The sequence below is a fragment of the Bos javanicus genome, chromosome 9, assembly GCF_032452875.1.
Source record: "Bos javanicus breed banteng chromosome 9, ARS-OSU_banteng_1.0, whole genome shotgun sequence".
Lineage (NCBI taxonomy): Eukaryota > Metazoa > Chordata > Mammalia > Artiodactyla > Bovidae > Bos > Bos javanicus.
The window spans coordinates 100,472,558-100,499,942 of record NC_083876.1 but is presented as its reverse complement, the minus strand read 5'-3'; the positions used below and the strand labels follow the sequence as shown (position 1 = coordinate 100,499,942).

Below are 27,385 nucleotides of genomic sequence, written 5' to 3'. Positions count from 1 at the left end.
GCTCAGTCATGGAGTCAAGTGGAATGACTTCAGGCATGGAGTCTAGTCTGTGTGCAGAGTGACTGAATAAGCTCCGTTTTCTTATCTAAAATGCACCCATGTGTTTTTAGTGTTAGAATACTAAAGCCATTTTAATGCTCATTCACTATTCCTTTATTTAATATTCATAATAATGTTCATTTTAATATTAAAAATTATTTCATAAGAAGATGTTAATGATTGTTTTGAATACTGAAGCTGCCCTTTTTCTGTCTTTCTCCTTCTGTGAATACCTTGTGGTGGGTACCCAAAAGCCAGCATTTTAGAAACCAGACCAATTAGGGAGGATTATTCTTATCACTCAGAAACCTGTCTCACTATTCCATTAATCTTAAATTGCCTAGTGCTTGTGAAACATGTTTAGGTTTTTAAAACATCACCTTTATCCCAACATTTTGGGATCCTGTGACATTTTCATGAGTTTTTCTAGCAGTAGCATTTCTGTGACACAGTCCATCTGCAGTATGTAGAATTTATTGTTGTCTGTTGCAACTGTAGCAAAATTGTTGTACTTATACTCAACACTGTCCCGACTTACAGGCTACAGTGTGTTAGTTTATTACAGAGGTTAGCTGAAATCCATCCTTTTCTACATATGAATCCTAAGTAGAGAGGAGGTCTCTGGCCGCCCCATTCGCTTCTGGACATGTAGGTTTGTTTGCTTGTCTCCCCTCTCCCTCCCTGAAGTCTGCCTGCAGAAGTTACACTGCTAGATGTTACCATCATCCCTGTCAGCACAGGCACTGTCTCATCAGCTCTGTGCTGCGCTTAGTCGCTCAGTAGTGTCCAGCTTTTTGTGATGCCCTGGATTGTAGCCCACCAGGCTCCTCTGTCCATGGGATTCTCCAGGCAAGAATACTGGAGTGGGTTGCCATGCCCTCCTCCAGGGGATCTTCCCAACCCAGGAATTGAACCCAGGTCTCTCCCACATTGCAGGCGGATTCTTTACCGTCTGAGCCACCAGGGAAGCCCTCATCATTTTTAGGTACTTCCAATAAACAAGAATTTTGCACTTATCAATACATTTGCTTTTTGTGGAATCCAGAGAGACAGGTATTATTGTTCATGTCCATTTTCCACATAAGAGTAATGTACATCCAAGAGGTTAAGGTGCTTGTTCATTGTCACACAGCTTGTGAGGAACAGGAGGGTATTAACAACCAGAGGTGTTTGACTCCAAAATCTGTGTTCTTAATTACAGTGCTCTTAAGTTTCTTAGTGTATGGTTGATGCAGTTGGCAATTAAACATCAAAATAAATATTGTATATTTTTCAAAGCATCGTTGTTTTGAATGCTGGATGCAATTAGTTGCATCACTGACTTTTTTCCTTCCAAAGTCCCAGAATGCACCAGCCTCTGCCTACTGTTCCCACAGTAGTGATTCATAATGTGGGGAGAGGGGTCAGGACTGCTGGAGAGTGAGGTCTGGGCTGGCTTTCTTTAGTCAAATAAAAATGTCATTAGTGTTTCAGCAAACACTTCATTTTAGCTATATATCAAAGATTTATTGAAATTTTATCATTTGAAAGTGAAATCGTGAGTTTGAAAGGGGTTTATAATTTTAGACCGTTCTACAGATACCATCGTCAGAACAAGAGTTGATTATAAGTAACTCCGTTGTTGGGTCGTACCATTGTACCATACGATATTTAAATATAAATGTAATACCTTAACAGTAAATAATTCAGAAAGATTCTGATAACTGAAAATAAATGGAGAACACACAGCCTTATTTCAGAGTAATAGGAAGCAGATGATGTCTTACTGAGGTATCTGATTTTGTAAAGAAATGTACTTTAATAATTTCAAGTTTGTAACATATTTTATCAGTGAGTAAATATAGTTTAAGACAACTGGAAACAAAAGTCAATTTATAGTACAATTATGAAAGCGTTTGTTGCTCAGTCGTGTCCAACTCTTTGAGACCCCATGGACTATCCAGTGGAATAGACTATACAGAGAATTCTAGTGGAATTCTCCAGGCTAGAATACTGGACGGGGTAGCTGTTGCCTTCTCCATGGGATCTTCCCAACGGAGAGATCAAATCCAGGTCTCCCACATTGCAGGCAGATTCTTTACCAACTCAGTAGTAGCTCAGTATAATTATGTTGACTAATAAATAATTAAAAAATAATTGATGAACCCACAAGTTGAATCTCAACCTTTTTTGTTTGAACAGAAATGCCACATTTTAGTCTCAATTACAAATCAAAACTTAAAATTCTGAGGGAAATTATTGGAAAAAGGTTGAAGAGATTCGCATATAGAAGAATAATTCTGAGGAAATAGAATCCGAATGACAGGTGTTTGGTCTTGTTCAGGGTGGTGATCTGCTGTGTCCATGTACCGTGAGGACAAAAAGCGGATGGCCTTCCAGTTTTTGTGCCTCAAGGATGTGTGTTTTATGTAGAAGCATTCCTGTCTATAGGGAGAGTTTTTAATATGCCTATGAATTTTCCAGTACTGGGACATTTTCTTCTATGGTACAGAGTACCATTTAAAACCTAGTAATATTCACTAGGCTTGCAGAAATGGACAAGGGTGTAGATGATTTTTTAAGCCCATTAATTTCTTCTACAATATGAAAATTACCAAAATTTTTAATTAGTGTAAAAGGAAAATTCTTTCACTTAAGTATTTTATATATTCCAATCCTTTAATTACTTACTGGAAATATCTCCAAACTAGGTATATATTTAAATTGCTGGAATTCTGTGGTGGGAAATGTTATGTGGTTTAAATAGTTCATTTAAGTGGTAGCTTCATTGTTGTATCATAAGGAGAAACCAAAACACTGATTTCATTGGTCATTTCAAACTGTCCTTTTATTCCACCCAAATGTGTCCTGAAAGTGTTAGTCGCTCAGTCGTATCTGACTCTTTGTGACCCCATGGACTGTAGCTCATCAGGCTTCTCTGTCCATGGAATTCTCCAGGCAAGTTTACTGGGGTGAGTTGCCATTTCCTTGTCCAGAGGATCAAACCCGGGTCTGCATTGCAGGCAGATTCTGTTCGTGACCTAAACGACAACCAACTGTTGTTTCCTGGCACCGCCTGTGTCGCGAGGTGGGAGCCAGCGCTTGCTGTCGGCGTGTGGGTGTTTGTGCTTATGTGTGTTTGCTTGTGTCTTCCCCTAGTTGGAAGGGCACAACATCTTCTCCACCCTGAGCTCCAGCGAATATGAGCAGGTGCTTGAGATCATCCGCAAAGCCATCATCGCCACGGACCTCGCTCTGTACTTCGGGAACCGGAAGCAGCTGGAAGAGATGTACCAGACCGGGTCGCTGAACCTTAATAACCAATCACATAGGTAAAAAGCACTTCTGAAAGTTCAGTAGCCCAGGCAGTGCTATTTGGAATAAATGTATATTATAAAACAAAAGCGTAATTTCAAATTTATATTTGAAAACAGAAATGTAAATGGAATTTTTGTGTTTTTTTTTTGTTTGTTTTATGTGCATTTTATATTTACTTTGGATATTTCATTGCTTGACAAGATCGCTGACAGTGTGTTGTGAAGATAACTAAACTACCAATTGGAATTTACACTGGTCGCATAGGAGTGGGTACTGTCAAAGGGAACTCATTTTGCAAGACGCCTCTCCTCAGATTTATCACAATCCAGCATTTGGTCATTGACCTCTCAGACTCAGAAGCAAACAGAAATGGATTCATCAGAATCCAAATCCTATTCGCCAAGCTAGTGTGACTGATGTGTAAGACTTGCGTTCCATGTTACTAATCTGCAAACGTGTGTTGTAGCTGCACACGTCAGAACATTGGTACTCAGTGCGGTCACAGTCTTAGGAAGCTGAGTGGCCATCCAGAGTCTGTTTGAATGTGGAGTCAAAACAGAGAGAATGAGGGTCCTTAAATGCTCCAGTGGCATCAGGCTGAGGTGGCTTGATTCCTTTTTTTCTGAGAAGGTGTGACTTGCCTGCTGGATTCAGGAATGCATCAGGTCTTTTCTTTGTGAGCCTGTCCACCCGTCTGTCCGTTAGGTCTCAGTCCGTTGGCTAAAACGCCTCTTGCCCTGGCCAGCTTCTCTTTCTAGGACTTTGCTGTTGCAGGGTGCATATCTGACCAAGTCCATCTCAAGTGATACATCTTTAGACCTGGGAACACTTGCTTATCGGTTCATTCCAGTCTTGCTGAACTTGAATCCACTCTTTATTCAGGTGCTTTGTGTGCCCTACTCTGTGATCCATTAAGGTACTGGTCCTAACGTTTCTTTCCAGAGGAATCTACTTTTCGTTTTTAGAAGCAATTTGCTCAGGGGTCCCAAACACAAAACTTTATGTTTACAAATAACTACAGACAGATGCATAATAAACCTAATCTCCTCAAGAATATGATCATCAAACGTTTTACGGGGAGTCACTTTGAGGAAAAGAAATGCTTAATTTCTTAGAGAGTCTTAGTTTCACAGAGTCGTCTGGGCGTGTTGCCGGGAGCCTCTCAGGATGGTGGGAGCGTCCGTGTCACACAGATGCCCGCTCCTCCGCCTGCAGCCTGAGGGGTGCCAAGCAATTTGCAGTTCTTCATATGTCTCTGCCTCTGGCAGATTTCATGTGTAGTTCTTGTGCCAAGACCTGTAGGAACAGGTGTTTATTCACAGTTCTCTCTCTTATGGCAATTATAAGATTGGAGAAATATGCCCGACATTACGGCATCCTTCAAGTTGCTGAAAACTCTGTGTCTTCATTGTCTTTAGGTTACAAAGAAGAGCTGTGTAAGTAGGATCAAGTTTCTTGCACATGTTTTTAGCAAAATGATTATGATAATAATATTATTATGAAATAGAAAATTTTAAAAACGTAATTGCAAATGATACTATGCTTGGTGCATCATGCATGTATCCACGTTAGTGGTGTTTACTGTACAGTTATGATGACTGAATAATTTCGGGGTGATTAGTAACTTTAAAGATAATGCATATTTGTTTTAACAGTTTAAAGAGTGCAGCCATATACAAGAAAAGCAATAATAGAGCCATCCGTCAGTGTGTCGGTGGGGGAGGCATTCGTTCCCTGACCCCTGCAGATACCAGAACACTCCTGCTCAAGCCCTGATACAGAATGGCCGCGTAGAACTGATAGCGTTACTGCCGTATCCGCACAGCATGGATGAGAAGCCCTGCTTCTGTCTGCGGTCCACAGCTAATAGCGGGCTTGGTGTGGTACCAGCCCATGCCTTCCCCTGTGTTTATTCACGGCTGTGTGTTTGTGCACGAGCCTATATTTTTAAACAAAAACGTGATCGTAAAGCTTCCTCAGTCTCTGGGGTTGGCTCATTAAACCTTCTTTCTATTAATCAAATGTTTCTGGAATTTTGCACTATTATTAATTCTGTAACCAACTCTCTTATCTGCTGTCCTTTATAAATATATATGTCATATCACATATGGTGTTAGGAAATTTTCTAAAAGAAAATTAAATTTTCTAAAAGAACTGTAGAAATTTACACTTCTTCTAACATAGGGTAAAAGCCGTTTCTCTTTGAATACGCCATTCTCTGATAGATGCCTGCATTCCAGACCTTTCCATGTTTGTTGACTGTTGTTCCTACTTCTGTTTGTTCACAATTTGTGTATTTTCTTTGTTGGATTCTTTACAATTTTTCACAAATCAGTTCGCATTCTAATTTTTGTTAAGGATGTTAAGATTTTCTCTGTCATGTTACATTTTCTTTTAAGTGTCTTTCAAAAATTTTATTCGTATTTTAACTGCAAAGAAATTAAATTTCTTGAGTCCAAATCTGTCATTTGTTTTTTTCAAATCCGGCTTCCTGTCTTGCTTATGAAGGCCTCCCCTATCCTCAAAGGAGTGTAAATTGTGCTTAAATTTTTCTTTGCATATTTTTGTAATTAATCTTAATGCTTCTGAAATTACATTTTTATGAACAAAACTTTATTTCTTTCTGATGAGTTGAATCAATATCATTCAATTAACAATCTGTTCTTTTCCATTGAATTGAAGTTTTCATATAGACTAGAATACTTCTTTTGACTCCTTAAGCCATTTAAATGTTAATTATCTAATCCTCAACTGTGGTCATACTATTTTGACTATTGTAACTATGTTAAAATTTATCATACATACCTGGCAAGATAATTTTCATCTTTCATTTGCTTTCCAAAAATTTCATGGAAATTGGCACTTAATAAATGAATTTTTATATTTTTATAAGAAAAATTTCAAACTTAAGAATGGTAGAAATTATGCTGAAATATATACTAATACCCACATTCAAGAATTATTAACATTTTAAAATACTTTTTGCCTATTTTTCACTGTGCCATTTCTGTATAAATTACACACATATTGACCCTTTATCCTCTTCATAGTGAATACTTATAAACATAAAGAACATTCCACCAATCAGGTTTGTTTTCAATTAAAAATATCCACCTTGGGATTTTAATTGCAGCTCTATTGCATTTATCTCTTCACTTGTAAATGAGAGTATATTGGCTTCTTATCCAAGAGCATTGCTGTGACTTTTTAGTCTTGAATAATATTTTATATGGTTTGTTTGAACAGATCCTATCACTTTTTGTTAGTAAAATTATACTGGTCATATCATAGATTTTATCACTTGTGAATGTATTTTTCCCATTTTTAATGGAAATACAGTTTCCAGTATTTAAAAAGTTATGAATTTGATATATTTCTCAGTTTTGCTTCATGTGTTTAGAAACTTCATTAGGTGCCTAGACATCTGTGTATTTCTTTTGTCTTCTCCACGACTGAGCCTCGTGTCACTCTGAAGGTCTCTTTCATCCTGATGGTACCTCTCGCCTTAAAGTTTTCTGTGTCTCGTAGCCACACCAGCCTTCCCGTGCTTGCTTCAGTTCAGTTCAGTGGCTCACTCGTGTCCGACTCTTTGCGACCCTGTGGTTTCATGGGGTTCTCAAGGCAGGAATACTGAAGTGGTTTGCCATTCCCTTCTCCCGTGGACCCCGTTTTGTCAGAACTCTCCGCCGTGACCCGTCTGTCTCAGGTGGCCCTACAGGCCATGGCTCATAGCTTCGCTGAGTGAGACGAGGCTGTGGCCCATGTGGTGAGAGGGGCTGGTTTCCTGTGACTGTGGTCACTTAACGGCAGTGTTTTTTCCAGCCCTTTACCGCCACACTGCCTGCATCTTTGTGTTTAAAGTGTGTCTTGTCATCAGCGTAGTTGAGACTTTCAATCGCTGCTTCCTTTAGGACTCTCTGTTCCTTGGCTTTTAAAAAAAGATGTTTTTTTAATTAGTATTGGCATGTAGTTGACTTAAAATGTGTTAGTTTCTGCTGCACTGTTGGTAGAAATGTAAATCCCTACAGCCATGACAGACAACACGATAGAGTTTCCTTAAAATTGGAGTAGGAAATGGCAGCCCACTCGTGTTCTTGACTGGAAAATTCCATGGATACAGGAGTCTGGCGGCTGCAGTCCGTGGGGCACACAGAGTCGGACACGACTGAATACTCACGCACTGCCTCTAACGTTCCTCCTACTTTCTTTGTCTCCACTTGTAGTTCAGTCGCTAAGTTGTGTCCAACCCCATGGACTGTAGCACGTCAGGCTTCCCTGTCCTTCACCTTCTCCCTGAGCTTACTCAAACTCTTGTTGGTTGAGTCAGTGATGCCATCCAGCCATCTCATCCTCTGTCGTCCCCTTCTCCTCCTGCCTTCAGTCTTCCCCAGCATCAGGGTCTTTTCCAATAAGTTGGCTCTTTGCATCAGGTGGCCAAAGTATTGGAGCTTCAGCTTCAGCATCAGTTCTTCCAGTGGATATTCGGGGTTGATCTCCTCTAGGATGCACTGGTTAGGTCTCTGCAGTCCAGGGGCCTCTGCCGTCGCCTCTGTTCACACCGCTGTGCCTGCCCCTCTGGATGCCGGAGTTCTCCTGCAGGCCTTCTCAGCAGCCTCCCCCACACAGGTCTTCAGCCCGTCCTCCGCTGAGCACTGCAGTGTTCTTAGTGAGGAGGACAGGCAAGGTCATGCCAAGAGCACAGTTGGCATAAACTCCATCCCTTTCAGAGTTGGCTATCGGAATGCAGTATGAATTGAGGTCTCCATGCTGCAGGCCATGGGGTCACAAAGAGTCAGACATGACTGAGCGACTGAAGTGAGTGAGTCACCAGTTAGGCCTATATCCCATTCATAGACAGAAATAACACAATTCCAATTCAGGTTAATATTTCCAGGAAACCATCACTATCCAATTAATTTGTCATTAACAGTAAAAAAAAAAAAAAGTAATTTTTTAAAAGGCATTTAATACAAATCTTATCTGTCTTGTTTTTATTTGTTTGGTTAACAGTAAAATACTGGTAAATTTTTTTTTCTAAGTACTTTTGACAGTGAAGTCTGGATGATAAGTAGGTTATTATCCTTTCAACCCTAATGGTAAGGATGCTGCCTATGGAGTCATATCCAGGGAGAGAACTGGTTCACATGCTTTCTAGTGCCCATTTATGTTAACATTTTTTCCTTAGATTTATGAGATAAGAAATCTTTCTTGAGATGAAGCTTATTGCAATATTTATCCAAAAGAAATGAGTGCTGATTCTTTTGTGTGAATGTAGATTGAATGAGACTGAATTATTTAAGTCTCATGAAATAATTATTATTATTTTTATTATTATTATTGTTAACAAAATAATAGTATTTTTCATGTTCTGTTTCTGTTTAAATGAACTGGCCTGTTACGCAAACAGAAAATACAGTCATTGCTTTAGAAGCCCAAATCCAGAAATAAATATTCTTCCTGTAAACCGCAAAGTGCTTAGGAAACCACCTCAGCAAGAAAACGTGGGCTTTCTGATCATTTTAAGGGGTTTATATCTTCACATGACATCCATTTTGGGGTCCCAGGGTGAGTACACCTTTTAAGTCTCAGTGACATTTTTAAAGTCATCTAGACTGCCTGTTAGATACACGATACCCACTTGTCCTTATGAAAAGTAAGGTTGTAGAAGAGATTACTAATGCTGTGCTCAGTCGCTCAGTCATGTCCAACTCTTTGCAACCCTTTGGACTGTAGCCCGACAGGCTCCGCTGTCCATGGGATTTCTTAGGCAAGAATACTGGAGTGGGCTGCCATTTCCTTCTCCAGACATCTTCCCGGGCAAGAATACTGGAGTGGGCTGCCATTTCCTTCTCCAGACATCTTCCCCACCCAGGGATCGAACCCATGTCTCTCGTATCCCCTGCATTGGCAGGTGGATTCATTACCACTGAGCCACCTGGCTAATGGGCTGAAAGAAACTGGCTGATGGAAAGTATTAATGCAAAACCTCACAAGTGCTTGGCACCAAAACATGGGTAATAGACAAAGCAGGGTCTCCCAGAGATCCAGGAATCTTTGCTTGAGGGAGCACCCCTAAATCAGAAGCTCCAGCCAAGCCTCTTGCTCTGCTGCGAGCCTTGGTCGACAGGCTCAGGCCCCAGGGCAGCCCTTGCCCACAGATGGGGTCTGTCTGCACCCCTCCAGGAAGACCGACGCCCTTGAGCAGCAGCGGAGTCCTCAGACTCTGGAGTTTAGGTGGGAGGGGCAATGGCAACATCTTCTCGCTTGTTACGAAGTTTTGTGTCTTTCTCCATAATTTGTCTTCTATCATTATGCAATTTGCTTTGTAAAAGTTTAAGTCACTATATTAAAAGCTCTTAATAGCTAGCGTGTAGTGCCACACTTAAGTGTAGTCTTCATATAGGGTGACCCCATGTCATTAGACCAAACCCATTACAATTACACAGGGGGTGGGTATGTTTAAATACTTTTTAGGCAATTTTTACTTGTCCTCTAGAGGAAGGACTGAATGAACCATATTTGGGGGGTGGGACCTAGAACACATGGTGGTGAGTGCAAAGCAATTGAGGAAAAACAACCTCCTTTCCTTGGGGATGTAGAGTCTGTACAGCAGTGGGCGACCCTGCCCTTCTCTGCAGGTGAGGCGGTGAGAGAGCCTCTGGGAATCTGAGTCCTCTGGCCGGCCCTGGGCTGTCTACACCTCGAAGACATCGTTGCACTCATTTGTGTCTCACATTCTCCTTCTGTAAAGTGAAAGGATTGAATAGGCTCCCCACCACCCCCCCCCCCCACAAGGTTTCTTTCCACTCTAAAGTTTCACAATTCCATGAAATTCAAAATCTGGTTTGTGGCAGTCAGGTATACCAGGGATTTAGAAGGTGTCAGGGCCAGGCCAGCATGACATATTTTCAGCAGGAAGCAGGAGCAGAGTATGCACTCTTCATGGAACTAGGGAGAGCAGTGACCGGTGTTCTCACGATTAATGCGACACCATCCCTTAACTGTGTCCTTTCTCTCCTTTCAGCTGCATCTGCTCTGAAAAGCTATCTTTCCTCCCCGCTGCATGCAGCAGTGCCAGCCTGAAGCCGCGCTTGGTCCTGAAACTGCGGAAGTCTTCCTAGCTGTTCTCATACCTGTGCAAACGCTGCGGTGACCAGTCTTGTCTCGTTGTGTTCTAGAGACCGTGTCATCGGTTTGATGATGACTGCCTGTGATCTTTGTTCTGTGACAAAGCTGTGGCCAGTGACGAGACTGACGGCCAACGACATATATGCAGAATTCTGGGCGGAGGTACGTCCTGGGGTTTCATATGAACGCAGACGATGTCAAGAAGTGAGGAAAAATTGAGGGGATATTAAATACAGGGATAATGTAGTAACAGTAGCTGCTCACATTGCTGCTGCTGCTGCTAAGTCGCTTCAGTCGTGTCCGACTCTGTGCGACCCCATAGACGGCAGCCCACCAGGCTTCCCATCCCTGGGATTCTCCAGGCAAGAACACTGGAGTGGGTTGCCATTTCCTTCTCCAATGCAGGAAAGTGAAAAGTGAAAGTGAAGTCGCTCAGTCGTGTCCGACTCTTAGCGACCCCGTGGACTGCAGCCTACCAGGCTCCTCCATCCATGGGATTTTTAGGCAAGAGTACTGGAGTGGGGTGCCATTGCCTAGTAGTACCTTAAAAAACCCTATTGTTTAGCCTTCATACAGGTATAAAGTCAGAGCGTCCGACTTGGATATGTGTGTAAATCCTGATCTCCACTGAAACGGTTCAGGAACTGATTCCCTGAACAGCAGTGCAGCAGTTTTCTTTATTTAATAGCCAATCCTTGTCATCCCTTCAGTAATGATCAGTGGTCATCCCTTTTATGGCCACTAGAGAAAGTATTAAGAGGGACCCACACAGGCTGTATTTGCCTGCAGCAGAAAATTTGAGGGACTAATGATGTACCATAGACACCGGCGATTAAATTGTGAATATGCCAAACTGTCAATTAAGCTGCAAATCATGAGTTCCACAGGAATTAATTCATGAACTCATGAATTCCTGACATATGAAAAGCTATGTAGATTGCTTTTATGAATACCTTTTCTTGACTGAATTATCTAAATTATCAGAAATGTGTCTTTGCTCCTCAGTTTGCTCTCTGAGTTGGTCATGAATAAGTAGGATATAATTCTCTTGTTCAAATGAACCCACAGATACTTAGATCCCTGCATATTAAAAATAAGTTTATGGAAAAATAAACTATAAAATGTTTGTGCACCTCATTTGGGTAGAAGAAGTCAAAGTAAATTTGGAGGACAAAGAGTTTGGTAAAAACCATAAACCTCATAGTTTAAATCTCATCCAATAGAAGAACAGATATAAAAAGTAAAAAAAAAAAAACAAAACAGTAAACCATCCAGGTAATGATGAATAGAAATGGTCTATGATGTTGGTTTTGTCTCATAATAGTAATACCAAAGAAGTTTTTATTGAGTGAGGACCACAGGCCTTGGGTTGATTATACTGAAGGTATTGTTTTTATACCAGCTTCCCTGGTAGCTCAGCTATACACCTTGTATATGCATCCTCTTGAATGTTTCTTTTTAAAAAAAATTTTATTGTGTGTGTGTGTGTGTGTGTCAAAATCTAGTTACTCTCAGACTCAAGATTGTTTTTAAATGTACATGTCTGAGCTGTAATATTTGACTTTATTATCACAATCAGCTTAATTTGCGTGTGTGTCTATACTAGTAACATAGTTAATGCTATACGTACCACATAAGAAAGCTTGTCTGAAGCTTCCTTACTGTTTTGCAGACACTTTGATTCATTTAGCAGTGATATACTTCATACCTTAACAACTATATTTGTATTCTAAAACATGAAGCAAAAGGGGACAAACGTGTCGATTTCTTTCCCCTTTCTATTCCTCGTTGGTTAAGCGGTGCAGGGGTTAGGCACAGCATTGGTTAAGGGGTGCAGTGGTTAGGCACAGCATTGGTTAAGGGGTGCACAGAGATTGACCGAGCTCCCGTTAGGCTCACAGATGCCATCTGCAAGGACCTCACCGTCCCAGAGAGGAAGCAGAGCTGTAGTGCCCAAGCCTTGCCATGGTTTCATAGATGTTCATGGAAGTCCACGCTGCCCTCCTCCCCGCCCCACCCTCTCCCTTCCGTCAGACCCTCACCAGCTCTCGCCTGGATTACTGCAGCATGTAGCTGGGGTCCTTGCCTGTCTTCTAGGATCAGTGTAACAGTAGCTAAGAGTGTGGGGTCTTTGGTGTCACACTGTCTGAGATGAACATCCCACCGTAGTGCTGATGCTGACACCTCGGGCCAGCTTTCTGACCCATCTCAGCCCCAGCTGCCACTCTTGCTGCTTCGGGACAAGTTCTGTTTCCCGGCAACCGCCTGTCTCCCCTCGCTGTGGTGAAGACAGAAGTGGTGAGCTTGATGCACCAAGCCCACGGCCCCTCTGCGGCCTGGGTCCCTGACTGTGCTTGCAGTTCCATCCGCCTGGAGCCCCCCGCCCCACACCCCCGCAGCCCTCCCCCCTCAGCCCCGACACCCCAGACCACACGCACGCACGGGCCATCCGTCCCGTGAGGTGTTCTCCGTGTCGCATCAGTGTTTGTTGCTAGGTGCCTGTACGAATCACTGCTTATTTAAAATCTTTGTATGTCTCGGGGCTTGTGAAATCCTTGAGGGGACCTGGTCATTTTCATTCCCTTAGGGCAGAGAAGAAGAAAGTATGAGAACTAGCGCAGTTCATGTTTAAACCAGTAACCTCAGAGCAGACCGCTTCCAGTGACTTTACGTAGTTAAGACAGTGTTCTGGTCCTGTGCTCACACATCCTTAACGAGGGCTATGGTCATTCGTCCCAGGACCCTGTCTTAGCAAACTCAGGATGCTTTATGCTTCAGATTTCTGAAAACAAACACAACAAAATAGTCAAAAATATTAATAATTAAGAAATGCTAAGGACTGAATAATCTTTAACCTTAAAAAAGAAATAAAAAGAGTAAGGTAATTTTTAAATCTGTAAAATGGGGATAAAAGTATCTAACTCATAGTATTTCATGAAGACCAAGTGACGTAATGTTTATAGTGGCCCTGATACTATACATCTTCAGTAAACATCTATGATTTTAACCTTCATGCTGATCTCTAGCCAGTTATATTGTGTCTTTACTGACATGTTTTAGCAGACTGCTCTTTATTCTTGATGGGTCAGTATTCCTTTTTAAACTCTGGCTTCATCTGTCTCGGTGCGTGTGAGAAAATCATCTGAAAGAGTGAGGTGAAGGCCATGAGGTTATTTCATCCTTGCTCTTGTGTTCCTCCTCACACACACGTGTGTTCCTCCTCACACACGTGTGTTCCTCCTCACACACCCACGTGTTCCTCCTCACACACGCGTGTGTTCCTCCTCACACACGTGTTCCTCCTCACACACACGTGTGTTCCTCCTCACACATGTGTGTTCCTCCTCACACACATGTGTTCCTCCTCACACACACGTGTGTTCCTCCTCACACACACGTGTTCCTCCTCACACATGTGTGTTCCTCCTCACACATGCGTGTGTTCCTCCTCACACACGTGTTCCTCCTCACACACGCGTGTGTTCCTCCTCACACACGCGTGTGTTCCTCCTCACACATGTTCCTCCTCACACACACACGTGTTCCTCCTCACACACGCGTGTGTTCCTCCTCACACATGTTCCTCCTCACACACACACGCATTCCTCCTCACACATGTGTGTTCCTCCTCACACATGCGTGTGTTCCTCCTCACACACGCGTGTGTTCCTCCTCACACATGCATGTGTTCCTCCTCACACACGTGTTCCTCCTCACACACGTGTGTTCCTCCTCACACACACGTGTGTTCCTCCTCACACATGTGTGTTCCTCCTCACACACACATGTGTTCCTCCTCACACACGTGTGTTCCTCCTCACACACACATGTGTTCCTCCTCACACACGTGTGTTCCTCCTCACACACACACGTGTTCCTCCTCACACATGCGTGTGTTCCTCCTCACACACATGTTCCTCCTCACACACGCGTGTGTTCCTCCTCACACACGCGTGTTCCTCCTCACACATGTTCCTCCTCACACACACGTGTGTTCCTCCTCACACATGTTCCTCCTCACACACACACGCGTTCCTCCTCACACATGTGTGTTCCTCCTCACACACGCGTGTGTTCCTCCTCACACATGCGTGTGTTCCTCACACACGTGTTCCTCCTCACACACGTGTGTGTTCCTCCTCACACACGCATGTGTTCCTCCTCACACACACGTGTGTTCCTCCACACACGTGTGTTCCTCCTCACACAAGTGTTCCTCCTCACACACACGTGTTCCTCCTCACACACATGTGTGTTCCTCCTCACACACACGTGTGTTCCTCCTCACACACACGTGTCCTTCTGGTATAACTTTCACCAACTTCTACAAAATGAAGCAGAAGTGATGGCTGGGTTTCTGGTAATTCAGCACAGGAGAGGAACGTTAGGATAAAAACCCACAGTAGTACATTACATTTTTATTATTCTGACATTTGTGTGGTCGTTAGCCAGAAATATTATTCATTTTGAAAAACTTAATGAACAGAGGGAACAGCACGTTAATGCCGACGTTTTATAACTCTGCGTGAAACTGAGAGAGCCTGGTTTCCCCCCGTTTCTCCCAGGGCGATGAAATGAAGAAACTGGGGATACAGCCCATTCCCATGATGGACAGAGACAAGAAGGACGAGGTCCCGCAAGGCCAGGTATGGGCTGTGTGGTCAAGTGGTCGTTCACAGTGGTCGACAGCGGACAGGGGTAAGAAGCACATGCCAGCTGACGGGAGCTGGAACCCGCTGAAGTCTGCTCCATTTAGATGCCCCTTGATTGGGAAGTCCTAGCTAGATTTAAAGACTTTATAACTAGCCTTGTCATCGCTTCTTTCTACAGATAAAATTGCAGTAAATTACAGGCTTTCTTTTCTTACTTGAAATAGAGGAGATGGATGAAGTTGAAATGTTAATATATTTTAGCAAACAAAAAATACTTTTTCATCAAATGTACAAAGATATTTTTTGGAGAATAACATTATAGAGTTTGGTTAGGTCTGCATTTCCTAACAAATAATGAATGATGTTTCAGTACATTTTGAGTTTTGTCTTACTGTAAACTGGCACTCATTATTTTCTTTTCAGGTCTTACAACATACTTTGCATTAATTTTTGATGCTTTGAGAGCTCTAGGGCCTTCTTAACTTTGCATGTATGCGCCTGTGGTGTGATACATTCCTTTGATGATGGTCTTTTAAAACTATCAATCTTCTGATGTCATGATAAGGATGTTAATTACGTCTCTTGGCGGGCACCAGCGCAGCATGGGAAGGTGTGATTTGTTCATCCTTGTCGCTCAGGGGCACTTTTCTCGACTCCTTAGCCAGCTCCTCCACAGGAGGCTCACTTTCCTTCCCTGTCTGGCTTGTACCGACACACGTGCCATGCCTGTTGAGAGTGTATTTTGCAGTTTAGTCCTGCTTTGACATTGTATGAGTCCTGTCCCATGCTGAGAGAGTATCTTTACCTTTATTTTCTTCCACTTATTTTTAATTTCATCATTTTACATTTGATTTGTTCAATTTTCGGAATTCATCTTGTAACGTAGTTAAGAGAGGAAGCTGACAGTATTAGCTTTTCCTTGGAGGCAGTTGAGCAGTGACCCCAATGGGATTCTTGATAAGAGAACTGAAAATGCCGTCAGAAAGCGGACTTTGTTCTCGTGTGATTCCATTAAGAGCAGTGCATTTTTTTGCCAAAATTCCAGATCCGTTTATAGTATTAATGAATTTTAAATAAGATATTTCTGCGATCAGCTAGTATTTTACCAAATACATTGCTTCTGACTTGTGGTTATTGTGCAATTATTCTTTGCCATTTAGTAAAAGACTCCTAAGAATAGGTCATGAATTACAACTGATCTATAATAAGAATCCCACTGAATACTGTACTTGGGCTTTAAAGTAGCTTCTTTTTATGATTTAAATTTTTTATATTTTATATTGTGAACGTATTTTAATGAATTTTAAACGGTCACCTGCAGGAGTGTTCACTGAGGTAAATGTTACTTAGCAAAACCAGAGTGCTTAGATTTTCAGGTAGGCTTGAGAAGTAGAAAATTCACTTGGTGAATTTTGACAGTGCTGCTAGAATTGCTAACGTGCCGTCATGTTTCTTGTCTGCGTTTCTGTGCTGGGCCAGCTGGGGTTCTACAATGCCGTAGCCATTCCCTGCTACACCACCCTCACCCAGATCTTCCCTGCCACGGAACCGCTCCTGAAGGCCTGCAGGTATGTACACCAGCTTTACCTCGATGCTTTTCCGTCAAGATTAAGAATCTGGGCAGCGTTTTTTGCCCCATCTAGACATGATGTCTTCACTGCAGTTTAGAGTAACTGGGCTGTGTGTTTGCCTACGTAACAAGTATAAGTCAAGAGTATTTGTCCACAAAGTTGTTCATTCACCAAAAAGGAGCGGGAAGTGTTCTTTTTTATGACTCACAGACCCCTGGCTGATGCTGTTTTTAAAAAGACGATAATGTCTTTTCTGAGCTGCTGGTTTGGAAGGGGACTCAGTTTAAATCACACAGTTTACTGTTTGAAGGGTAGAGACGGGATCTTGAATGCGATCTTAAGTTTCATTTTCTTCCCGAAAGAAAGGCAGGCCTCCAGCTGACCTGTTCTAGTTCAGATTTCTCTGTGTGCTCTCATTATCCTTTTTAAGGGCTAAACTCAGCTCAGAACGTTGGGAATTTTCTAAGATTTCATTTCACCTGAAAAGGAAATTCCCCTGGGGAGGGTGACAGGCAATGAGCAAACAGCTGTGTGTTGGCTTTCTGCAGGAGAGTGGGTATGGGGACTGTTTTTGTAACCGCTCGGCCGGAACCACACTGGGGGCTGGAGTGGGTGCACCAGACCTGTGGCCGGAAGGTTGCAGACACAATCAGAGGCTTTAGGGCTCCCCTGTCCTCTGCTGTTAAAACTCACGAACGGGCTTTTTTTAAGGAAAACAAAACTAACATGCCAGAAGATTTAACAAAGACACTGCTGTCTCCTATTTAAGTGGTCCTCTTTCTTCTCTGCGCCTGTGGCAATGAACAGAACACCCCAGCATGTTTTGTTGAGCCAAGGAAACACAGCAAAGTTAATGTGTGTCTTTTTTCCAATATACCAAGAAGTCTCTTTAGGTTTGGGGGAAATGACACCTGATGATATGGTACAGAAGCTAAAGCGTTATATTTTTCAGGTTATATTTTAGGGGTTTCTTTGTACAAAGATCTCTTAGCATTCTGTGCTTGCCGACACTAAGGTTCCCTTCTGATTTTGATGTCCCATCAAGGCGGAGATGTGGATGGGGTCTCTGCGGGGTTGGACGGGGCGGGCCAGGGGCAGTCAGGCAGCAGGAGTGCTCCACCGTTGAAGGAGACCAAGATGCCCTCATGTTTGAGCTGCAGATCCTGAGAGAGACTGGGGGGCTGGGGGAGCTGAGGGTGCATTTGAGACCAGAGGCCAGGGGAGCACAAATCAACCACCTAACAAGGAAATCTCAAAGGTCTGTAGCAGGTGTAACTTGAGGTGACTTTTTAATGCCTGACGTGGTGTTCAGCGTGCAGTGTGTGACGGGCGGGGCTGACCTGCACTGGGCACACACTTCTGCCCCGTGGGACGCAAAGGCCCGGCTGGGGGTCGTCATGGATGCCCCCTTCCTTCCTCTCCACCTGTGTGTGACCTGATGGTCCTGTCCGCTCTCCCAGTGAATCCTGACTGAGTCAGAAACTCTGAGCATGGGCTGCGTGTTCGCCTCCACAACCTGAAGCTGGTGGGATGGGGCCTCGGCTCCAGCGGGTGTGGCTCCTCTGAGGACCCCAAATTGAAGTGCAGGGTCAAGGGGACAGTTGTTATCAGCCAGTCAGTTGGTTCAGTTGCTCAGTCATGTCCGACTCTGTGACAGCATGGACTGCGGCACACCAGACCTTCCTGTCCATCACTGACTCCCAGAGTTCACTCAAACCCATGTCCCTTGAGTCAGTGATGCCATCCAACCATCTCATCCTCTGCCGTCCCCTTCTCCTCCTGCCCCCAATCCCTCCCAGCATCAGGGTCTTTTCCAATGAGTCAACTTTTTGCATGAGGTGGCCAAAGTACTGGAGTTTCAGCTTCAGCATCATTCCTTCCAAAGAAATCCCAGGGCTGATCTCCTTTAGAATGGACTGATTGGATCTCCTTGCAGTCCAAGGGACTCTCAAGAGTCTTCTCCAACACCACAGTTCAAAAGCATCCATTCTTCGGTGCTCAGCTTTCTTTATAGTCCAACTCTCACATCCATACATGACTACTGGAAAAACCATAGCGTTGACTAGATGGACCTTTGTTGGCAAAGTAACATCTGCTTTTTAATATGCCGTCTAAAATATATTACAGTGTTTTAAATGAATATTATATATGATCAGGGTGACACCCAGAAGCCAGCAGGCTAAGTTATGCCCAAGTTACACTGTGGGTGGTGTGGGGACAGAGTCCAGAAGCCTTTTCTGAAATGGCCCCTGTCTCTGCCTTCCTCGTTCCAGGAATAACCTGAGCCAGTGGGAGAAGGTGATCCGGGGCGAGGAGAGCGCCCTGGGGATCCCGGACCTGCCAGAGGCCGAGGGGTCCCCAGAGAGGCTGCCCGTGAAGACCGATGACTGACGGCCCCCAGCGGGCCGTCCCACCTGAAAATGCTCATCCTGCTTCTTTGACTTTTCTTCCTTTTATTTTCGGGGGGAACCTACACCTGTTAAACTGGGATGCAGACCTCTTCAAGAAGGACCATCGAGTGAGCACGTCCAGCAGATAGGTGGCTGCCTGCCGGCCTCCTGCCGCGTCCTCGACGGTGATTGGCCAGGCCCCGAGACGCGCCGCCCGGAGACGCCGCCCAGAGACGCCTCCTGACTCGGGACCCGGCCTTTCTGATGGGCTGCCAGGCGGAGGCCTTGATGGAGACGGACGCTGAGAAGGGGGTACTTTCCCGCTGTATCTTTCTAGTGAGGGTGGAAACGGTGCTAAGGCGGCACTGCACTTTGGCTTCCACGCCGGTGCTGCTCTGACGTTGTTGGCTATAAATAGGAGCTTTGACACGTTGCGCTTGTGGATGTTCGTGTGTGACCTGGTTGTCGTTAGTGTGGATCGTGGCAGACAGCCTCAGCCCGTGGCATCGAGCTGACAGAGCGAGAAGTGTCTTTCTGCAATCATTGATGGAAATAGTCAGACTTGGGGTCAGAGCCTCGTGAATTGAAAAAAGTTAGGTGGACTAAAGTGTACTCTTTAAATTTATATAAAGGGCTTAGATGCATAAATTTAACACTAAAGAAAGTAGATTTTCTATCCTCTCGAGAAGAGATGCAGATATACATCATAATACTAAGAACTCCAATATCAGTTCTAAAGATGTTAAGAGAATTTTTTTAAATTTTTTTCCTTTATTGTAGTCTTGGCAAATTTCCTAAACCCTTTACACAAAAAAACAAAATAAAAGCAAGGCATACAAATGTTTTTCAACGGACAAGTCTTATGGATGTAAAGTGTGAATTTTTAATAATGATGCTTTTATGTTTTCACTTGATGTCATTGCAAAATCTTAAACTCACATTCAAAAATGAAAGATTTATTCTACAGGTTATTTAAGAGACCATACATTTCTCTTAAAATCAATTAAACCATAAAACCTAAGCCTTCTGGGATCTTCACTCTGGCCTGCTGCGTTCCTCTCCCACATCCTTCCGTCTCCGCCCGATGGTCTTTCAGAAGCTCTGTGCCCGCAGCAGGGAGGCCAGAGGACACAGCTGTGTCCGGGCCCACCTCTGCCCTTTCTGCTCCACTCAAGGTCAGACATCCACAGAAAACCCTGTGTCTGCAGAGTTGCTTCTGTATCAGTTTGGTAAGCTCATATTACTCTACAGTGTGAATGTTTGGAAAGAAGTATACGAAATTTAGTCAGCCCCCTTCCTGCAAGGATTCAAAGCCAGTCACTCCTGGTGCCTGTTAACGCTTAACCTCCGAAGCTGCTGGTTCTGACCTGAAGGAATTAGAGTCTCAGAAGTCCTGAGTTGTCCCTAACAAGTGGCTTATCCACCATCCTCGTAGCAGGAAACTGGAACATTCCTCTTAATTAAATAAATTTTTTAAAAAGATTATTTCACATACCCAATACTGTATACATTGTTGTTCATATGAGCTTGGTTTTTGCAAAAATTATTAAATCGGATGTTTCTAAGATATGGTTGGTCTGTAGCAGAGTTAGCTATAGATAAACATCATTCTTATTTTAAAATTAACGCTGTGTTCAGTTTCCTTATGGGCTTCTAAAAGTGGCCCTCTTCCTGACTTGGAGCTCCATTTGCTGTTATAATTTTACAATATGATATAAAATGAAATAACAGAATGCCACTGTGGCTAGTTTCACACACACACATGGATGTGTGCGGCTGTGCACACATGTACATGCATATAGACATACACATGTGTGTAGATATGCACACACATATATAAGTGAGAGAGAGAAAGGGAGAGAGATGCAAACACATCTTTGAAAAGTACAAATCAGCCCCATTCTTCAAAAACTGATTTTTCATGTGGAAAAATGTATATTGTTTAATATAAAGCTGACTAGAAAAAGCCCTCTTTCACGTTAGTGTATTCATAGAATTGAATTCTAAAATGTTGCATACATCCAAACTTTGTACATCCAAATGTTTGAAACTGGGCCCAAGAGATTTAACGTTAATCAGGAGAGTGCCTTAGGCCATCTAACTGAACCTGGAGACTGAATTGCTAGGGGGAAGGACTATTATTTAAGGCTGCTGTGTTATTAAAAAGATTTTAAAAGAATGTGTGAATTCTGCTCCTGGAAAGAGCAGTCCTGGGGAGGGAAGCCTCTGGCTATTTTTGCATTTAAGGTTGCTGTTCTGACCCGATTATTAGAGAAAAGTGTCTTATTTTGACATAGCCAAGTGTGTTACATGATGTGACATGTGCTTTGAACAATAGTTTCCCAAAGAAGTGTATGTGGATTTATTGGTTGGTTAATTTCTTGTGAATCGTCATAATAGAAGCAAAGTTTGAACAAAGGACTGTATTCTAAGGTAAACTGTTAATACTGCTTCCATCATGTGTAAGAGCGACTTGGGAATCATAGACTCACCTAGGATGAAAGGGGCCTCGGTGTTTAGTTAACAATCTGTTGTGGAAAACACGCCGTTGGGAGTATTTTGTATCTCAGCAGATTTATTTAGCAGACACGCTTTTAGAGTTCCATCTTGTCTTTTCCCCAATCTTTTCTTTAAAGGACAGATGGTTGTCATTGAGAAGTGTTTTGATGAGTTTCTCATTAAGGTGGTATTTTATATTGGGCCCAAGTTCCCTGTTCAGTATAAATTTGGTAACCAGTTGTGAGTATATGTTGAATATTTAATTTTCAAAAATTTTTATTGGTTTTCATTTATAATAGAGAACAGTTTTTATCATCAAATGCAATTATTCCATTATCTTTCCAGAGATAGTGAATATATTTTTTACCTAGAAATTTTCTTGGAAATGCATGCTAACGACGACATGAAATACTGAACTTGGACAGTGGAATAAAATTCTAAAAAATGCAAGTATCTGGTTAATTACTAGTTGGCTGTGATTTAATTAAATGGAGAGTCTTAAATGCAATTAATGTGGAAAGGAATCCTCAAATACAGCCCTTTCACTAGGGCAGGAATTGTGTGATCCGTTTCCCAGCTTTAGTTATTTTCAAGAAGCACGTGAGAAGCCAGCCTTGGAGGAGAGACCAAGTTTTAAATTATTCACACACAGTTGTCCTTCATCCCAACTCTTCTCTCAGTGGAAAAGCATCTGTACAGACGACCCCAGAGCCGCTGACTTGTTACCACAGCGACGAAAGCAGAGCTACTTCAGAACAAGGCTTGTTCAGTGTAGGTTTCCTCTCCTTAGCATGCTTTTCAGATATTACGTTTATTTTATAGAATCCACCTCAGTAAATTTTGCTTTTTTGGTATATTCAAGCACACTAGTTATGCTTGTACACAATACACATAGATGCATAAATCCTCAGCCTCTTGGATTATTTAGCAGATTTAGTTTCTAGTATTATGTTGCTGGTCTTTTAATCCAAAGAAAGGGTTGAGTCTTAGTAAGACTAAATGATTCACCATGCCTTGGTCTGTGCCTTTATTTTTAATACTGCAATTTTACTTCTTCTTTCATATATGTGTCGTTTTGCTTTCTTGCTTGACTATACTTAAAAGCATTTCAAGGGATACATCCATGGTTAATTTTATCAAGTTGAATTAATTAAGATCATTCTCTCCTTATGAGACTTCTATACTCTATTTCATTTTATTCAGGTATCCTCCTGACCATAACCAACGAACTGTTCAGACTCAGTTTTTTTTTTTTTTACTTCCAAGAACTGTGACACTGATTGTGATGTGATTTTGTTGGGGTTTTCAGGTACATATGCATGATTTAGATTTTGAAATTCACTTCTATCTTTATGTATTTCAAATGTGTTTGCCTTTTACACTTCACTGGTTTTCTTCAGGGTTTCATTCTTTAAAAACTTTTCGTTTATTTGCTTTAAAGTATCCCTTCAATTGCGAGTGTTAATATGATTTAAAATCACTGTTAAATGTAAACTAACCAGGTCTGCTGCCGTGGCGCTTTCCCCAGGCTTGTCTATAGCGCGTGGCTGGTGTCTTTTTACTTTTGCATAAGTATTTATACTGATACACACTTTGCCAATTTCTTTAAACACTTAGGTTTAAACTGTGATACTCCATGCACTGCTTACTCTGTTTTCTCTTTTTTTACTGCGTATTTTGATTGAAGCATTAGATACATTTATGCGATGATAAAAATAGCAAAAAAAAAAAAAAAAGAGGAAGAAAACAGTTTCTATGCTGCTCTCGTTCTAAATTTAAAAGGTGGGACAAAGTTAAAGACGTCCATGTTTTCCAAGGAACACGTTTGAAATCCAAATAAGCATCACTGCCTTTGCCCAAACTCTCAGCGTTTTCTTCTCTGACCACTCTAAGAGCACGCAGACCCTCATGCGTCTGCCGGGCAAGGTCAGTGTTACCCCAGGACCCAGGCGGAAACTTCCAGCCAGTCCAAGCCACCAAGTAGAGAAGTAGGTCTACACACGCCAAGTTTCAGCTAATATTACCGAGGAACTGTCCATTTTCTGACACTTAAGTGGCAAGATTTCATTCCTAGGGCAAGTTAAGTTTTAAAAGTGTGTTATCTCGTACCCTAGCCCACCTAAAAATATCATCCTCTCTTGGGCATTGCAGCCTTTGTTTTCTCTTTAGCTCCCAGTCCTGTGTCATGTCTCAGATATCCTAGGCAAATGATGTACGGGAATGTTCTCTTCCGTACGATCCGTTGTATGGTGTATATTCTATATATTCACTCAGCGTGAACATCGGACATAGACTTCATCACAGAAGTGGTTTCCACACAGTGCCCCCACATTTTACCATGCCCACCCCAGTGACCCATGGGAAAAAATGTGCGTGCCCAAAACACTGTGAAACAGTTACCAAATTTATAGAAATGCAGTATCCTGACTCTTTCTGAAAAGGTGACTTTTGTTTTTAACAAGTCCTTATGAACAAAAGATTCTCTATCTCTACTTAGCCAAGGCATCTGTAATCTCCTTGCTGACAGGAAGCTGCTGGAGTGACATATGGGTTACAGGCTATCAAAAATACAATGAATCTCGTAATACTGCTGATTTTTAGACTCAATGGATCTGTATCCACAGTTTTAGTGGGCTCTCTTTTGGAAGGAGAAAGAATTTTGAGTTAATATCCAATTTCATTACAGTTAATGAGTTATAAATTTACAAATATTTTATACATCTGACATATAAAAACTTTGTAAAATGCACAAGTGCAATAACTTAAAGAGATCTTAACTTTGCATTTATAAATTATAAATATTGTACATGTGTGTAATTTTTTCATGTATTCATTTGCAGTCTTTGTATTTAAAAGAAATCTTTTCTGTTTGTATAATATAACAATAATCATTTATGATAAACTAGGCAAGTTGTAAATAAATTCATAATTCAAACAGCCAGTGTATATGCATATACAGGTGTTACATTACAAAATCTTTGTTTTACCTGCAAGCTTAGAGCGGCTAGAAACTTTTGTCGATATGTAACTATACATTTAAAGTATATTTATATATGTACGATACATGAAACATATGTAGAGATGTTCATAATTTTAATGGCTCTCCTTCGTTGTGAATAATTGAATACAGAATTTTTAAAATATCACCTTTCACGTTCACTGTCTGTTGTCACTTACGGGGAAGGTCAGAGACGTTTTGTGCATTGAGGAGGACGTGCAGGGCTTCCTAAAGTCCACGTGCAAACAGCCCAGGCCTTGTCTGCAGAGGAGACAAGTTCACATTGGAGCGACGTGGTGCGTTTGCTTCAAGCATTTTCTGGCAGAAAGGATGAGGCAACATAAAACATCACATTTTTGCAAGACGATTTATTAACCCCATTGTATAATCGTAAATGTTGGAAGACTGTTCGGGGAAAGTGTAGTCTTTCAGAAAGACAGTTTCAGGTTCCAGAACTCCTGATCCTGAGTGCCGGGCTGGCTCTTGAATCTGCCCCCCTGCTGGCGGAGTTTCCAGGACCAGTCCAAGTTCGCCTGGCTACTAGTGGGAAGGACTCCACGGGGCGGGCATGTTTACAAGTTAAGTGATGGGATTCTTTCTGCTGGTAAAGAAAATGTTCTTGGCTAAATTCACATAATCTTTAAACACTGATGAATACCCTCCTGGCTTTAAACTCTGCTTAAAGAAATTGTGTTTATTTGGCTCTTTCTGCTTGCCATCAGGTGAGCAGGCAAATGATAAATATTTAAGACCAGAAAGTTAAAGTTGAATTGTATCCCAAGACCCTCTTTAACTAAAATTATACTAATATACTAACTAAAGATACACCTTTGGGAGCAAATGAAATAAATGTTTTGTGGAATAAAGGCCTGTTGCTTTGTTGAACATGTGTGTTCACAGCCTTGTTAATTAGGTGAACATAGAAAGACCCCAGAATGAGGCGAGCCCTTCTGCACACCAGATTCCTGTGGATACGGTGCTGTCTGCGTGCACGGCACTGTGCGTGTTGTAGACAGGATTTTTGTTCAATATCCATTTCCTGTGAAATTGTATCAAATGTTTGCTGTGTTAAAAATAAATCTCGTGTGCTAATACATCCATCAACTCATCTAGTGACTGAGCTTGCTGATTCGTTCTCTGTAAAACTGATCTGAACGTGAGTCCGTATCTTCCTTACTCAGATTTGACTTCTCCATCGACCTTACCTAACCAAGAGCTATTTGCCAACACCAAAGGAAACCCTAGAAAAGCAACGCTATTAAACACTTACTCAACAAGTGGGATTGGGCCCCTGATACGCGGTGGAGTGTGGGGTGGGGGGTGCAGCACTGGGGCCAGTGCAGGGAAGGGAGCTGAGAGTTGGCTGCACACTTGTCTTCCCACCCTAAGGCCTCTGTCACCATGCACAACTCTCTGCCCTTGTTCCTTCCTGTGGGGACTGTCCTCAGAGGCCCAGTTCTGGAAGAGACCAAAGGGAAATTGCATATTACTGACCTGAGAATCTCACGTACTAACAGGACATTTACTTTTTTTTTTTTACTAATTTTTATTGGAGTTTAGTTGCTTTACGACATTGCGTTAGTTTCTGTCGTACAGCAAATGAATCAGTTCCACGTGTATGTGTAGCGTCTCTCTTTTAGATTATTTTTCCATATAGGTCATTACAGAGCGCTGAACAGAGTTCCCTGTGCTGTGTTCTCAGTAGTCATCTATTTTATATATAAGATCAATAATGTTTGTATGTCTGTCGCAGTCTCCCCATCCGTCCCACCTCCTCCTTGGTGTCCGCACGTTTGCTCTCTACATCTGTGTCTCTATTTCTGTTTTGCAAATGAGATCATCTATACTGTGTTTCTAGATTCCACACACGAGTTAACACACGATACTTGTATTTCTCAGTCTGACTTTCTTCACTGTATGACAGTCTCTAGAGTCATCCACGTCTCTGCAAATGACTCAGTCACGTTTCTGGTTATGGCTGGGTAATAACAAGACAGTTTTTTTAAAAAACTCTTCCAAATAATATATAAATAAGGTGGTTCTCCCATGAGAAAACTGAGCCTGATGAAACAGAAGCTGTCAGAAGCCTGTTCCTGATCCATCGCCCCCCCATAATGCCTCTCTCCCACCATCACAAAATTAGGAGCCCCCCCACCTACTGCACCACGGGTTGAGATTTTTCCTTGATTTTGAGGGGAAAAGGGAAAGTGACTAGGAAATAAAAGCAGGCATTGATTTGAAACATCAACTTCCAAATGCTTATTTGGTAATTGTACACATTCAGATAAGTCCTTGCTGACATGTCATTTCAGTCATGTCCGACTCTTTGCAACCCCATGGACTGTAGCCCACCAGGCTCCTCTGTCCATGGGATTCTCCAGGCAAGAATACTGGAGTGGATTGCCATTTCCTTCTCCAGAGGATCTTCCCAACCCAGGGATCGAACCTGGGTTGCCCGCATTGCATGCAGATTCTTTACCAGCTGAGCCACAAGGGAAGCCCTCCTTGTTGACATCTGTATTATTAAATAGGTAGAATTGACATTAAATAGGTAGAATTCTTGCTCAGAATGATATTTATAGAATATAGTAAATGTTCAGTCATCAAAAACAAGTCAAACATTTTAACATACAGAATGACCGAGATGCATGAATATATTAAGAAAAAAACATTTACCTGATAAACCTTGCACTAACTAGAAGCCAAGCCTCAAAACACCTGTTTCCTAAGTCTTCCTGGTAACTGAATTTTGTCTGTGTGACACCTTGACTTGTTGAAGTTTGGCCTTAACGGTCTTTGGTTCGACCTTCC

The 27,385-nt window shown here is 42.3% G+C and overlaps 1 protein-coding gene across 5 annotated transcripts in view; it reads left to right on the top strand.

Moving 5' to 3' along the window:
- Positions 1–25,682, top strand: part of PDE10A (phosphodiesterase 10A) — a 582,319-nt gene extending 556,637 nt beyond the window's left edge. For all 5 annotated transcript variants that reach the window (XM_061428524.1, XM_061428522.1, XM_061428521.1 and 2 more), the window contains 5 exons: positions 3,178–3,350; positions 10,515–10,626; positions 15,030–15,110; positions 16,596–16,684; positions 18,961–25,682. In XM_061428524.1, coding sequence (XP_061284508.1) covers positions 3,178–3,350; positions 10,515–10,626; positions 15,030–15,110; positions 16,596–16,684; positions 18,961–19,078 — 573 coding nt within the window. In that variant the 3' untranslated portion in view covers positions 19,079–25,682. The remainder of the gene's footprint in view (positions 1–3,177; positions 3,351–10,514; positions 10,627–15,029; positions 15,111–16,595; positions 16,685–18,960) is intronic.
- The last annotated feature ends 1,703 nt before the right edge of the window (positions 25,683–27,385 follow it).